Genomic DNA, 17,321 nt, shown 5'->3' on the forward strand with positions numbered 1-17,321 from the left:
GAAGCAAGTTACTTAAACTTCTGTTTCCATAGCTCTCAAATGAGGAATCATAATATTTTAGAACACTATTTAAACTAGTGTAATTAACATATGGAAAGCAAAAGTGCATGGCAAATAACAAGTCCTTCAAAACTACATGCTTTTCTTGTTACATAATCTTCTTACACAAGTGATGGTTTTTTTTATTATCAGTACACAACTGATATGATATAATGTGTGAAATTTGAAAGTCCCAACCCAGATGTCTTATTACACTGGGCCTACAATAAAATATGTTGACCATATACAAACTTTGAGAGGTAGAAAAATCAGAGGTAACTTTCAGGCTTGGCAAACTGGCTGGAAAAATTTATAAAGAAATCTATATGATTTAAAAGCAAAAGCGGCATCTATTAAATTAGTAAGATTTTATGTTTCTATAGAAATTGATAGGCCAAAGAAATTGAGTATCCATAGAAATTATATACTTTATATTTTTCACCTTTAATATATTTTCCTTGTAGTTTTCTAGGTAGCTAATAAATGCCACCAATCAGCAGAATTTATAAAACTGGAGCACTTGTTATGTGTATCCAGTGTATAGTGTTTACAGTTCTTTGAATGAGTTATATGATTTTAATAACCCTTTGAGTTAGAATGGATGGCATAATTATTCACCCTGTACAAATGAGTCAAAGTGTAGGTTAGTTATTAGTCCCCTTGCATTTCTGGTCCATTTCTTCAGAATGTAAAACACAAAGAGTTGAAAAATCTTCTTCAAGGTCACACTCCTAGTTAGTGGTAGAGAAATATGTCAAACACCATTTCCAGAACATGGGAGTATAACTAAACTGATTAAATGATTGAACAGTGTCAGAACAAGCCTAAAGTTTAATCTCTGAAGATGGCCTCAGTATTCTTCATGTTATTCATAGCTATATTAAAAGATCTCACAGTAATTGGGCATGTAGTTCTCTTTTTTTTTCTAGACATAAATGGCTAAGGCATCTATACAGCTGAAAAATTACAGAGTATTCATTAACACATTTCTTTATATTTCTGAGCCTTAGGGACCAATTCACTTTTCAGATGTCAAATACAATGTTTATATACATTGCTTTTCTCCTCCTCTTAGTTCTTTCTGTTCTTAATTTTTTTTTAATTGACCAATCTTGATCAGCCTACCAATCGGCATGGTTATTTATCAGGAGCCCAAATTACCACATGTCCTTGAAGCAAACGCTGTATGTGAAGAAGGCCCATCTCCTCAGCAGGGTGGCGGAGCACCTGTTCAGCATCTCCGCATCCCAGAAGCACATTCTCTAAACAATGGAGCTTCAAAACAATTAATATAAGAACATTTTCCAGGGCTAAGTGAAAAGAGCCACTTAGTGTAAAAAATGCCACACACACACAAAAAAGAATTATAAGTGGTTCTATTCAGTTTCTTTTCTTAAGGATTCATGTATTTATGTGAATCTCGCATTTCATGGAACTAAGAACTCTAAAAAGTCTCTCTTAAAATAGACTTGCACTTCAGAGAAAGGAATTTGTCAGTGGCTTCAAGAAAATTGATAGAATTTTCCACCATATATCTTGCAACTCTTATTCTCTAGTCCTTTATCTATTTTTATGAAATATTCATGAATTATATCTAGTATGTGCAAGCCATCAACTGCATTTAGAATTTGCAGGCATACATAAGAATGTAAATGGCATATTTTATTTCCTTTTTGCTCTGACAAGCTATTATAAACATTCCTTTCTGTCCTCTAGATCTTTATTAAGAAAGTTAGTGTCACTTTAGAGTTGGTTCAGAAAATAAATAAAAACGAAATTAAAAAATCATGGAGCTAACCATATAGTGATATACCTAAAATTTATATGAATGGTAAAGGATGCTAAATCTCATATTTACAATTCTTTAAAAGGCTGGTAATAATTAACTGAAACACAATCTATACTGACAAGACCAGATAAGAAATTACAATCAGATTAATCACACTACTTTTTAACTAATTTCTTAGAAGGGATATTTTTATTCTTTTCGCTAATATTAGATTGAACCGAGTATTGTCATGTTGGTGTATTTTAATTTAATTTTTTTATTTACTTCATTGTAAATTTATTATTTTCTCTTTCTTTTTACATTAGAACACAGTATTTTCATAAAGCTTCAGCATATAATGCATATTATATTTATTTTTGATTTTGGTATAACAAAAATATATAACATCCCTACGATAAGATGGAGCATAGCACAGATGAAACATAATCACAGAATTAAAATACTGGCAACTTTTATCACATGAAACACTTTATGGAAAGATGTAGTGAAGGCACCTGGTCATCAAGAGAGTATTAATTAGCAAAAAGGTCTAGGTTTGCCTGTGAAAAAAAAAGATATACTACCCAAGGAAGAAACTAGGATTACTTTAGGCCTGAGTTTCTTTAATGTATGTAAATACTTTTCTATATCACCCATCTGGTTAACATAAAATAAAAAAAAACAATCAATAACTATATTTATTTTGCTTAAATATATTTTTTTACAGACTAATGAGCATTAAAAATATCGGAGGCACTTAATAAATGTAGGTAAATCTGAAAGCGTAACTTTTACAATTTAAATTATGCTTTAACAAAACCTGTATTTAAAAAAAAAATCACTATACCAGTACCTGGGTAGCTCAGTCGGTTAAGTGTCCAACTGTTGATTGTGGCTCAGGTCATGATCTCAGGGTTATGAGATCAAGCCCTGAATCAGGCTCAGAGCAGAGCACAGAGCCTGCTTGGGATTTTCTCTCACTCCTTCTCTCTCTCTCTGCCCTTCCCCTTCTTGTTCTCTTTTTCTCTCTCTCTCTCTCTCTCTCTCTCTCTCTCTCTCTCTCTCCCTCTCAAAAATAAAAGAAAATAAATAAATAAAGTTTAAAATAAATAAACAATCATTATAAATAACAAAAAAAAAATGTCTTTCCCCTCATCTCCTGTTTCGTTCCCTCTACCCACTTCATTTCCATATTGGTATGTGAAAGTATTGCTAGCCTTAGGAAATGCTACTTTTCCCACCTCACCAAAATACTCATCAAATCAAAAAAAAAAAAAAAACCAACTCACCAAGGGTACATTTTAATTTTATTAAAGATAAGTACTGAGAAAGGTCAGGAATTTCAAGGCTAAATCAAAGAAAGAGGTATATAAGTCTACTAAAAATAAATTTTCAAAGTAAAGGAAACAAAAATACTCCCCTAATTCATCTCTGGTTACTGCAAGTTTGGCACAGATATCTTCTTCTGTGCTGAAGGTTTAAATAGCTATCACAGCATTTCATAAATTTATACTTGAATTGAAAAGCTTTTCTTGTCTCCGAAAGAAAAATAGTCACATATTACTTACGTAGTAATTACAGGCTATGCAGCTGCCCTACAAAGCTTTACTATAAATGTGTTAAGCATGAACCACTACACAAACCTTATTCAAATTGCATTAAATGTTAAGCCAAAGAAATGTCATCCTCCACACCACTTCACACAATTGCTTACACAAGAACAATGGCCATCTCCCTAGTCTGAGACTTAAATAATGTAATAGAATCAATGTTGTTGATTTAGGCTATGGTTGGTTAAAAGTCATTACTGTTATTCCTCACCAAGTAAAGAGGTCTATTTCCCCCTTATTATGCACAAGTGAAGCTTATGCTAATGCCTACAAATCTAAGAATGAATAAGCTTCTTTGAAATACCATTTAAAGATTGAGAACTCATGAAATAGTACCTCGTTTCTATCATGATAAAAATATTGACCTCAATTTCTATATTGCGCTGATCCTTACTTTAAGCCTTTCTAATGTACAATTGAAAGCTTATACAGCATTTCCATTTGCTTAATACTTTAAAAATATTAAGCTGGTCACACAAAGCACTGTAGTAGTATCATGCCAGTAATAGAAGAATAAAGAGGCCAGAAACCTATGAAAATGTTTGAAGGAAAGTTAATGGAAGTAAGATTTCTCAAAATCTCAACCTCACCTTTAGAGATCTTTATATCATCCATTCTAAACATGTAGTATTAATAGTATTGTTTGATTTTTGTGTATTATTTGAACTTTGAAGCAAATGAATTTGGTAAGATTGGAGAATATTTTAGCAACTAAAGGTGTCAGGCTTATGACCTAACACCTAGAGAAATTTGGGAACAAATTAAACTGGACTTGATTAAGTTTTATTTTACCTCAATTCAAAGACATAGAGCCATTAAAATGCAACACACCCTTACTACTTTCTATTTTTGAAACTTTTTTGAACTGGATCTTGTTTAATGATTAAGAATGGCAGAATCATGAGGGATGTTATATAGACATCATTAACCTCTGACGTCTTGTGACAAAAAAATGGCATTCTCTGTGGCTTTCTTCCTAACACCCCACAAATCCAGTCTAACCATGAGAAAACATGAAACAAATCCTAGTTTGGGGTACCTGCCAGTACCCCTTCAGGCTGTCAAGGTCATAAAAACAATGAAAGACTGGGGAAATATGACAAGCAAATGCAATATTCTATAATATCCAACTAAATAAATACCCTCGATTGGAGACTGGAGCAGAAGGAAGACATTAATGAGAAAACTGGTGAAATCAAAACAATGTACAAACTATAATCATTATGTATTACCATTTGTTCGTTCAGAGTAACAAATGTTTCCTAGTAATGTAAAATGTTAATAATAGGGAAAACTGAATGTCAAGTGTATGGGAATTCTCCATATTATTTTTGTAACTTTTCTATAAACCTGAAAATATTCCAAAAAAATTTTTTGTTAGTTTGTTTGTTTTTAATGGATGAGTATATTTACTCCCAGTAACTGAAAATTAACCTTTGTGTACACTAGGCTAAATTTTACTATATAATTCATCTCTCAATCTTACATCAACATTTAAAAATTACACATTAACTGCTCTCAGCTCCATCAACTTTTCTTGCATTTTAACCTACTTCTCCACTGAGAAGACTTGAGGAACTTCACATTCACAAACTCCTGTAACAACACTCCTTTAAAACTAGATGTCTAACAGCAAAGTGACATAGAGGTAACTTTCCCTACGATACAGGCTAAAAAGTTAACCAAATTAAAATATTTACTTCTTTTATTTCTATAGATTGCAAAGAATGTCTCACTGAGTGTTAAAAATGTTTGGTCCATTTGAGACCAGTGCTGTTGATCATATGACTTCAAAAAATACAGTATCAGAGAAATAACGATAAATAAATCAAGATTTTGAAATAAATGCATAAATTCAGGAAAGTATCCACAGTGGTTGCTGGTGAAAGCAGATAAAAGGCAACCCATGTCTGTGTAAGCAAGTTTAATTTCAGTCAGTTGAATGAAACCAAATTTCTCTCTTTTTTCTTTTAGGAAAAAATTACAAAAAAGGCAGGATGTCAAATCTTATTCAGATGATTGTAGTCAGTTTGATGGCTGATGACCATAGTTTCAGAAGGTAACACTAGGAGTAAGGCAAAACTAATCTTAAAGCTAAACTTGCTCATTATATGGGGAAACAAAAAAAAAATACTTGAATGATTTATTTGGTCATAAAGGGCAAGGTCTCAGAAAAATCTAGACAGCAAAAATGTTAAGTGTATTTTTATAAAAGGATAACAAGCATGTTTGGACTTACCCATGGAAGTTGAGTGATTAGGTTAAGGAGTTTGGTGATAGGAAGATTAGATGGAAAAACAGGTCTCCATGAAGACACGGAAAGTGAGAAAGTGACAGGCAGTCCCTAAGTGAGAAATTCCCTCTTCGGATAGTGATATCCAGGACTTGCTGCATTTTCAGTGTTGTGTTGCACAAAACCTCTCCTTTACTCCAGACCTTGAAGTCAGCTAGACTCAGCAGCCTTTGGTGAGTGATGCTCTGGACATCACTAGGAAGGCAGACAGCATCCAGTGTGGGCTGAATCATCGTGCCAACAGAACAGCAGTTGGAGGAATTAGGATAAATAGTCAAGAGTTCACTAGGAGCAGAATAGCAGACCTAGGAGGGGCCACCTCCGGAAACTTTGATATTTGGGGGCAGTAGATGAAGTGGAGAATCAGGCATTTACGTGAAAATTCAGTGAAAGAGCAATTAAAAGCTTGTAGGACTTCAGTATATTAAACAGCAGATACGTGGCTTGCATATGTAAAAATCAGATGTCTGGAAATAATGCACCAAGATATGCATGTCTGATGGTAAAATCAGGAATTTTTTTTCCTCCTAATTATTCAGTGGTTATCTAATGATTTTCCATCTGTATGATGTTCTTACCTTCCTCTTGGCAAGTCTGCATCATCCTTTTTCCACCGCACAGTTGGTTGAGGATCTCCCTGGACCTGACAACGAAATTCTACAGCTTCTTCCTCCAGCACCACCTGGTTAATTGGCCTCCTGAGAAATGTGGGTCGTTCTTAGGAAAAAAAAAAGGGGGAACAATGGTAAAATGAAACCAATGCTGTGCATGTCTTAAGGACATTATCAAAAAAAAAACTCTATCTCAACTATATCTTGATAAGACCTTATTAATCCAATGCAATTGAATAAAATAAAATATTTTGGAACACAGAAGTAGCTATGGTTTGTATATAAGATCATATAATCTTTTGGGAATAAAATTGATTCTTCAGTGAATTCCTGAGGTATGGAAAATCCTATCACAAAAAATCTGAACACAGCACATTCCACAGAAACACGGAAAGATATAAAAACGATTACTTTAATCTACCCCAATAGCTGAGTGAGAAAACTAAAAGTTGAAACTGATGGAAACTATCAAAAAGGAAACTAATATTAATGTTCCATCAAGAATGCTAGCATTAACTAACTGGAAATAAGACAAAAAACAAAAAAGAACGCTACAGTGAATACACACAAAAAGTTGTGCTCTCGCACATGGTGTTATTTAAATTTTCCCACTTAGGCTATCATTTCACAAAGACTCAATACTTCCACATATGCTTTCACCTCGTGTATGGAAAGCTATCAACCCGATTTAATTTTTCTTAAATATAAAAGCTGTCGATCTGATTTTTTTCTTAAACAAAAATCACCATTATTATTAATTATTGTAAACTACTGTCATACATAATTTTCTAAGGCCACTTCAATTATCTTCTCAGTGTTTCACAGATTTACCCGTTTTTCCTTTACTTAACTTTTATGTTTCTTTATTTCTCTAGTGTTCAGGTTCAGTTTTCCCATCCTTTACTCCTTGTTGTTAATTTGCACCTATCACCCTTAATTTGCATTTTCCACTCCTCTACATATAGCTAGGGAAAAATAAATCCCTATCTATGAAAATTTTACCATTGAAGAGAAATATAAAACAAACAGTAGTTTTACAAATCTCTAAACACCTGAATTTCTTGTCTAGTTTCTTCCCCTTTTGATAATGGTCTGGTACAGGACACATTACCACTTAAGATTTCATTAGCACATGTCTCCAAATCATAGGCAGTCCAATAGTTCTACTTATTGAAGTAGAAAGAGAAATCAAGGAAAAGAAAGATGAAATCCATTGGGAATTGACACAATTTGTCTGGCCATATGGTCGTATTTAGTCACTTAAGACTTTAGTTTCAAACCCAATTTAAAAATGTCAATAGTGGCATAAAAAAAATTGAAACATATTTAGAAAAAAAGTCTTTAAAGAAAATCAATCACTTCAAGTAGCATATATTAAGAATATAAGATGGAAGTACATAATTTTATTGACTAAATAAGATCTAGATTTATAAAATAAATGTGTAAGTTGCAATAGACATATTTTATTGCATTAAAGTCAACAATCATTGGCATTCAGAAGGAAGGCAACTCCATCTCTCCACCGTGAAGTTGACAGTAAGGATCAAAATTTTCTCTAAAACAGCGACCTGCATATTAAGCATTAAGTACCTGCACTCTGAGACCCCAAAATCCCAAGCCATAAAACAGGCAAATAGAACTTCTCATGGAGAGGTTTTTTTAATAAAGAATTTAGAAATAAAGCATAAGAACTTGGAAGGGGAGGGGCGCCTGGGTGGCGCAGTCGGTTAAGCGTCCGACTTCAGCCAGGTCACGATCTCGCGGTCCGCGAGTTCGAGCCCCGCGTCGGGCTCTGGGCTGATGGCTCAGAGCCTGGATCCTGTTTCCGATTCTGTGTCTCCCTCTCTCTCTGCCCCTCCCCCGTTCATGCTCTGTCTCTCTCTGTCCCAAAAATAAATAAACGTTGAAAAAAAAATTTTAAATAAAAGAACTTGGAAGGGGGGAAAAAAAAGTTGCTCCTAATTAGATTTTAGGTAGTCAGAATCAATTAACAGTTAAGTGTTCCCAACCCCACCCCTGCTCAAAGACAGAACAAATCTTCATGTTGGATGCAGTCATTTCATATTATTCTTTTGAACCTTGGACACTACATGCTCCCAACAACTATTTTAGCACTGGCTAGTTGATACTGAGCTACTGTTTCTGGTGGCAAATAGGCAACAGGATCAGTATAGTATCTTCATATGAGTGCTTAGAATGTTAATAGCAAAAATGAATCATTAGCCCAGAAAGCAGGATTGACTTGTTTTCTTTGCAATCACTCAGGGATGTTCATTCGATTCATCTAAAACTGAAATACCCAATATTAAAAGACAGCTAAGCCACTGTTGATGTCACTTGAGATTGAGAAATGAGGAATTTTCCTGCCCCCTTTGATTTTAATGAGTGTATTGTACTACAACCTCGTATATGGACAGAAGTCATTCCCTCACCCACTCTTCCATTTAGCACATATTAACACAGCTTTTCCTATGTCAGGCTTTGAGCTTAGTAGCTGGTGAACAGCCAGCAGCTTGGTTTCATCAGAAAAGTGGTGGGATGGGCACCTGGGTGGCTCAGTTGGTTAAGCTTCCTACTTGAGCTCAGGGAATGATCTCACAGTTAGTGAGTTCAAGCCCCGTCAGGGGCTCTGTGCTGATAGCTTAGAGCCTAGAGCCTCCTTCGGATTCTGTGTCTCCCTCTATTGCTGTTTCTCCCCTACTTGCGCTCTGTCTCTCAAAAATAAATATTGACAAAAATCTTTTAAAAATTAAAAAAAAAACAACAAAAAAAGAAAAGTGGTAGGAAATGAAGCCAGTCAGATAGTGAATGGCAAGATCATGAAGGGCCTTTCAGGCCATGTCAAGGAATGTGAGTTCTGCCCTAAGAGTGATAGAGAGATGTTGAAATGTTTTAAGTACAGAAGCAACATTTTAAATAAACATGTGAAAAAGATTGTGTTGGCAGATCTGTGAAAGATGAACTAGAAGAGAAACATGAAGCAGTGAATTAGGTCAAATGGATTTTGTAAGAAATTACTTCAGCTTTGGCTGACACGATGGTTCTATGGATATGGAAAAGGGGCAGAATGAAAAGGTATCAAAACTGGGTGATCAATCAGAAGTGGATATTGAAGAAGAAAAGTCTAAAAGGATTCTCCAGTTTCCATTTAGCAGATTGGAACAGATTGGCAGGTAAAGCATGGATATGGGGTGTGTATGTCTATGTGTGTGTAGATCATTTCATCACAGAAATGCTAGACAGGAGAAAAATGAACACCTATGCTTAAGCCATTGCTGATCAGGTTTCTGTTACTTGAAGTTAAATGCATTTTTTTTTACATTATTTATTTTTGAGAGACAGAGACAGAGTGTGAGCAGGGGAGGGGCAGAGAGAGAGGGACACACAGAATCAGAAGCAGGCTCCGGGCTCTGAGCTATCAGCACAGAGCCCAACACGGGGCTCGAATCCACAAACTGTGAGATCATGACCTGAGCCGAAGTCTGACGCTTAACCGATTGAGCCACCTAGGTGCCCCGAAGTTAAATGCATTCTTATTTAAGAAGATAAAGGAGGTTACTTACAAAATAGAAGGGAAAAAGAAAAAGTAAATGTGATCATACCTAGATATAGAAAAGCTCTTGAATTTCAAAAAATAAAAATAAAAAATAAAAAGGGAATCAAAAGAAACTTAAGCATGGTGAAGATATTTTATCAGAAATTAAATCAAAACCTCTTTTTAAAACTCGTATGCTAGGGGTACCAGGGTGACTCAGTCGGTTAAGCAATGGACTCTTGCTTCATCTCAGGTCATGATCTCATGGTTTTGTGCATTCGAGCCCCACATGGACTCTCTGCTGATGGCATGGAGCATGCTTGAGATTCTCCCTCTTTCTCTGTCCCTCCCCCACTCACACTCTTTCTGTCTCTCTCAAAATAAATAAATAAACTTTAAAAGTAATGCTAAAATCATGCCTATTAAAATCAGGAACATGATGGACATGCCAACATTAGTAATCAATAAGAGAAAGAAAGAAAAGTGTGCGTATTGGAGAATAGAATAACAATTTTGATAATTGATAATTGCAACAAAAAATAAGAACTACATAGGATCAATGTAGTAATGTTGACAGTATTAGAAAATGGGTGCTTTTAGAAAAAATGTGACAAATTCATACACTGCAAAATTAGTAAGTCACTGGAATCTTAAAGCTATTTCTATCTATCATCTATCTATTATCTATCTATCTATCTATCTATCTTTCTATCATCTATCTAACATGGAAAATCTGCATGACATGATGCTAACTATAAAATAAATTGTATAACAGTATGTGAGACTAGTTCCATTAAAATGCACATGAATATTTTCAGGCAAAGATTTTGTATGTTTTCTTTAACATACTACCTGCCACAAAATTGCAACATATGAATGCAATGAACCCAAAGGATAAACTTTACATTAGACTTATTCTGAAACTATAATTACTAAAACTAAAGTTGTCTCTTTATCCAGGGGACAGCATCAGGATCCTTGAGGGTTTTATGGCTTTCATACATGTTCTAAGCCCCCCTGTTGTATATGGAGACACGTGGAAGAACCTGATTTATAATTCAAGAAGAAGGAAGATATAGGATCCCCTGCTGCTGTTCTGATGAACCCAGCAGGGGTGGACAACTTCGCAATGAACTTTTTCTATTCCCTTCTGCCCTCAAGCAGAGTCTAGTTGCCTAGCAACTAAATAACCACAGGAGAGTATGTGGTATAGAATTTTTGGAAGTCTAGAATTGGCTCATGATGGAAATGTAATTCAATTGACAGGAAAGAGAAATAAAAGACAATGCAAATAAAAGAAATTTGCACATATAGGAGACATCAAGATGGGTTTTATACTGGAGTAACTTAGGTTACACCTTCCAACAAAGTGACACTGACATTTACTAATACGTTGGAGTTTGGTCACAACTTTTAAAGTATTATTCTGGGAATTTCCATAGTGCCCATTACAGTAATTATCCCTAAATTGTATTATTCATTATTCTAATTGTTTTCTGCTAATTATAATAAAATCACCTTCTACTACAATTTAACTGCCTACAAAAAAATGGTATGTTAAAAACTGTAGGTTTGCCTAACATTTATTAAATGGAAATACATTTTTTGTAAGAATCATTTTCCAGTTTCCTTAACTAGACTTTATTTCCAGAAAAATCTGAGAATCAGAAACACGAATATTGAAGACTAAAGAAGTTGTACAGGCAGAAAACATATTTTTAAAGGCTTTGCCTTTGCAGTGACTACTATTATTCTAAGCCAAACAAAAGGTGTGCTTTCAGACACAAATTATAAAAATTATAAGGAAATGTCTTGGGTTTTGCTGTTTTATGTCAAAATGATCTGCAAATAAATATAAAGTTATAAGGATTAGATGGTAAATTGGTAAGTAATCCCATTTGATACCCATTAATGCCCCAGGAGTTTGTACCCCATGAAACTTTGCACAATCAAAATAAATATATATGAAACATCCTGAACTACTAAATAATGAGAAAAATTCATTCTGAGGCATGTAAATAAGGTCACTGATTTTTCCATGTTATCACCTTATGTCTGATCACATATTGAAAACTCGGGAAAAATCTCAAGGGCTGTTTCCTAACTGCTTATCAATTAGATTAGAGTCCCTCTGAATGGCCTGATCCCTAATTATATAGCCTTGGAGTGATCAAAGGCAATGTCTTTGCCAATGCAATTAACATTTTTTTTTATGTGAGATTAACTGGATTTGAATCACCTGCATAACTTGCTTACAAGGTTAATCTCTCTTGAGACAGTAGTGTTGTTTGGCAGTGTGGTACTATGTAAAGTACAGCTCTCAAGTAGTCAGGGCAATTTAGTTTCAAATTGGCATTCTGGAAAATCCAACTGTGTGTGGCTATAATAAAATCAAATGCCAAGCCTCACTGTAGTTATGCCAATAGTGTTGAGAAAACAAAATGTTCAAATTAATACAAATTACAATAAATCTGAAATGGGGTTGCATAATATCTCTTAAGTTTCTTATTTACATGCTACAGTGAAAGAAATTAAATCCCCACTGAACAAGTTTCTCTTTTCAACTGCATTGAATATGGCTGTAAAATTGGCAATGGCTGTGTCATGACAGCTCTTACTAGGATAATCTTAACAATTTTTTAAATAATCTTTGCTTGACATTATGAAACTGGTGTTACAGCAATAATCACATAGGTAAGTCCTTTAGGTCCTATAAGACCAAAGGCATGAAATAAAAGGACAGTAGAGGTAACCACTGCTTGTAAACCTTATCTTAACTTCAGCTGACCTGGAAGTACTTGCCAAGCTATAGTGTCTATTAACCTGGGAAGTCAGATGGCTAGCCTCAGTATGTCTCTTTTTATTTTACTGGGTATGCATGAGGGGACAGGGTTATGATAGCCATTGAATGTGAATTATTGTGCCCTTCCAAAACAGACTGGATGATAATGATCAGACTGTCTGAATGTGATTAAATAAATCCTGGCTGCATTAATTTTTTTTCTTGCCAAGAATTTTCTTTGTCTGAGAGAAGTCATCCTGTGAAGTAAAGACAAACATAGGTAAATGTTTTCAGAGGGGAAAAAATGCTTCTCTCACCATATCTTAGAGGCAAAGTTTCATGTTATCGTTGATAATGTGATGTAAAAGGTCTATTCATCTTACTACTATATTAAATCATTTAAACAGGGTTTGGCACATGGGAGGTGCTCAAGATGTTTTGCTGTTTTAAAGTTTGCAAGCAAATATTATTTAAAAGATAGCTTTCAATAACAGTCTTAATTTTAATAATGCCTTATATTTGGAATTCTTAAGTGAAGGCCCCAGGATATCAATAAAACTTAGATATTTCTTATGGTTTGGCTCTAAGATATCTTCTCTAATAGCTTTGCCTACTGGTATCTCAAATACAGTCAGGCCACCACCTAAAATCTCTAATCTAATAACTGAAAATCAACATCAACAGCCCTAAATTCTGTCCTCATTGCCAATGAATGGCTACTTCTCAATCTGATCATTGTACAGTGAAAGCCATCAGTTGACACAGAGTTTCTAATAGTCTTTTTAGTGAGCAGCTATTAAATATGAATGAACAACAGTAGATCACTTGCTATTTGAAGAAAGCCTCCAGTGTAAAAGACAGAACAAGGGAGAAAAGGAAGTGGGGAGGGAGTCAGAAAAAAATGAAGCAGGAAGCATCACAAGAAAGTTTTATTTGAAAAAAAAAAGAGTTATTAAAATCCTGTGACACAAGAGAATTTAAACTATCCATGAAACAAGAACAGAATATGATAAATGAGGAAGAATGAGAGAAAAGAAAGACATGGGAGGTTTCACATCTAATTAATAAATATATATTTGACATATAAACTGAATAAAAATTATGGGAAAGGATAATTCACTAAATTGTTTAGTAATTATCAGATTGAAATTGTTCACCAAGTAAAGGGAAAAAAAGTGGCAAACCAAGGCATAGTATTGAAACATTTTAGAACACTGGAATAATGATATAGCACTAAAACTGGAAAGAGGAAGGAAAGAAAGAAAGAAAGAAAGAAAGAAAGAAAGAAAGAAAGAACAAAAGAACAAAAGAAAGAAAGAAAGATCACATAGGAGTCAGAAGCACAGTAGACTTCCCAAAGCAACAGTAAAGCTGAATGATTTTGGAGGAGAGATTTTAGTATTATAGTCAAAGTTTTTTGTTTTTGTTTCTGTTTTTTTAACTACATTTTATAACCAGCCATAGTATCAATTAAGTTTCAGATAGAATACATGCTTTTTACCCTGAAATTTATTCTAGACTCCAGTCAAATAGAAAGCAGGAGAGAAACACTGTTCTGATATAGGAGTTAACCAGGAAAGAAACAAATACAGGATGCAATAAACAGGAAATCCAGCATGAGAGAAAAGGGGAGTAAACGTCAGGATGAAATTCTGGAGTAGATCTGAACAGCATCCAGCCTAGTTAGATTGGCAGGAAGTCTAAGGCCTCCAGGAAGGCAGTAGCAAAGACGAACTTAAGAGCTAAGTAGAATTTAGAGGATTTTAAACCTTCTGTTAGAGATTGCAAGAGTCCATGACAGGGGTAGACAAACATAACTAAAAGGAAAAAATGGCTTTATTGTTAATTTGAAGAACAAATAAGTGCCAGAAAAGAAATGCCATCATAATAGTGTAACATTTGCTCACAGTCCATATTTACATGGTTCTAACCACTCAAATTCGGAATCTTAATACAACCCATGTTTCTAAAGTCTATATACTGAAGGAAAGAAAGAAGGGGAAGTAGAGGTGAGAAGGTAGAGAAGGGGATATAAATGGGTCAAATCATCATCTTCCAAATAGGAAGTCAAAATGATGTATAAAACTGCAGAATAGGGATATATTTAGAAATATAGAAATAAATCCCAGAAGAAAACATAAAACAGGCTTGTAGTTAAGTTCAAAGATGAGGACTGTGTGTGTGTATGTGTGTGCGTGTGTGTGTTTGTGCGAGTGTGTACTGGAAGGAGGGGTGGGGCTAGTTATCTTGTATTTCATTATAAGTTTGGTAATATTTCTAATGTCTATTAGTAGTGTAACATAAAATGTATTTTCATGGATTACTTTGATAAGCATTTAAAAATCATTTGGAAAAATTTATGTCATTTTTAAGTGACAGTGAAATTTTGGATAACAGATATCCCAAACCTTCCCATAATTAGAAATTCAATTCTAGTTTCTCTGACAGCAGGATCTTTAGAACTTAATTAATATACATAAAGTGCTAGGGAGTATTCTTTTTGAAGGCATCTAGACTGTGCCATAGATTTTAGTGTCCATTCACACTTTGATGCCTACTTCTTAATTTTATATTTGGTACTGCCCACTTAACTAAGCTGTTATTTATGACCAACATCTAGGGGCACCTGGGTGGCGCAGTCGGTTAAGCGTCCGACTTCAGCCAGGTCACAATCTCACGGTCCGTGAGTTCGAGCCCCGGGTCGGGCTCTGGGCTGATGGCTCAGAGCCTGGAGCCTGTTTCCAATTCTGTGTCTCCCTCTCTCTCTGCCCCTCCCCCGTTCATGCTCTGTCTCTCTCTGTCCCAAAAATAAATAAACGTTGAAAAAAATAAAAAAAAAATGAAATGTTCAAACTAAACAACTTCTAAGTCCAAGCCCACACACTAAAGAATCAAAATACTTGTGGATGGCTGTTGGATACCAAAGACCTGTTATTCCTTTCACTATTTCTCTGGCCATTTACAAGTGAATTAGAATTATACATTTTGAGCAATTAATACCATCAATTACTTTTTGTGTATAACATGCTTAAAATTTTTTTTTAACATTTATTCATTTTTTTCAGAGACAGAGAGAGACAGAGTGTGAGTGGGGGAGGGGCAGAGAGAGAGGGAGACACAGAATCTGAAGCAGGCTCCAGGCTCTGAGCTGTCAGCACAGAGCCTGATGCGGGGCTTGAACCCACGGACTGCAAGATCAATGACCTGGGCCGAAGTTGGGTGCTTAACCGACTGAGCCACCCAGGTGCCCCTGGGTATAACATACCTTAAAGTAAAGATCGAGTTTCAAAGAACATTTAAAATCTTCTGTAGCTACAGAGTGGTCACAGTAGCCAATTTTTTTTTTCTTTTTAAGCAGAATTGCTGCTACATGAAAATAAAATTGAGAGCGGGGAGGGGAAAAATGTACCCAGTTATACTTTTATAAACCCTAGGTCAGAAATAATAATATCTAACAATGATGAAATATAAAGAGGTTTATTAGACAATGTGTATGGATACAAAAGCACCCAAATAAAATAAAGAATTCCCCATTATACATAGGACACTGGTTATTTTCTCTAAGAACTGAACAAAGTGCCTCTCTCAGGCAATCCTTGTCACATCCTTGATTTGGACAATCACTACCGTTGTTATGTTTTATTTCTGGGTTCAGATGATGTTTTCTTATCAATAATGGAATTTTAGTTTTTCCTTCAACTTAATACTGTACTTATAACCCCCAGGTCAGTTCTGACTAGTTTACACCATCAGATAAATGTTCTTAGTTTCTTAAATCAATTCTTCTAGAGGTACTGCCCCTAGACAAATCCAATCTCTTTGCTTTATGGCTATTTTCAAAATAATTTAGAAGTTCCCCTGTAACTCCTGACATGTCTAAGGACCTCCTATATTTCCCATCATGTCTTTAGGGAATATGAGGTAAATATTTCATAACACAGTCACATTTTGGTAAGTCTAATTGCTTTGGTAATGACATTAAACCCTTTCAGTTTCCTTTCGAAGGCAGTATGTACTTTTGGAATGCAACATTTTTCTCTTCCAAAGCTTGTGGCAGTTACAGAAAAATAGTAATGAGTGCTTCTTTAAATAGAACAGCTGTACGTGTGGGTTTTCAATGCTAATGTTCAGTGACCACTAATTTCATATCTTACCAGGAAAAAACTGTATTTTATTCATTATGGAGTGAAGCACATTTTGAGACTCTTATAGCTGACTGCACGAAATTGAAGGGCAAACTGATACTTGCCTGAGCTCTGCGGGACAGAAATTTACATGCATACTTTGAGCAATTTTATTTTTACTATTCAATTCCTTTAATGAATTATGGACTTTCTCCTGGTTTGGTCATTTGGGACTTCAAGCTGCTTAGTATCCATACGGAGTATTACCAGAGATTACTCGGTACTCAGCGTGATTGAAAAGAGAGGCCTGTTCTCAGGTACACACTCATAAAGCACACCTTAATGCTTTAAATGTAATGGAAATCATAACATGGCTATTTTGCTTTGGGGCGCTCTGATAACACCATGGGATGGCACATCTCAAACTACAAAAGCAGTTTCTTTTGGAATGTATGCAGAATTCTGATGCTTCGCTCAAACATGTTATAGTGACCAGCAGTAAGATCTTACTCTAATTCATTAAACCAGAAGATTATTTTGCTGGCACGAAAAATAACTT

At 34.9% G+C, this 17,321-nt stretch overlaps 1 protein-coding gene across 7 annotated transcripts in view; it reads right to left on the bottom strand.

Moving 5' to 3' along the window:
- Positions 1-17,321, bottom strand: part of ROBO2 (roundabout guidance receptor 2) — a 610,594-nt gene that overhangs the window by 166,514 nt on the left and 426,759 nt on the right. For all 7 annotated transcript variants that reach the window (XM_047875818.1, XM_047875814.1, XM_047875817.1 and 4 more), the window contains exon 5: positions 6,289-6,427. In XM_047875818.1, the coding sequence (XP_047731774.1) occupies positions 6,289-6,427 (139 nt within the window). The remainder of the gene's footprint in view (positions 1-6,288; positions 6,428-17,321) is intronic.

This window comes from Prionailurus viverrinus, chromosome C2, assembly GCF_022837055.1.
Source record: "Prionailurus viverrinus isolate Anna chromosome C2, UM_Priviv_1.0, whole genome shotgun sequence".
Lineage (NCBI taxonomy): Eukaryota > Metazoa > Chordata > Mammalia > Carnivora > Felidae > Prionailurus > Prionailurus viverrinus.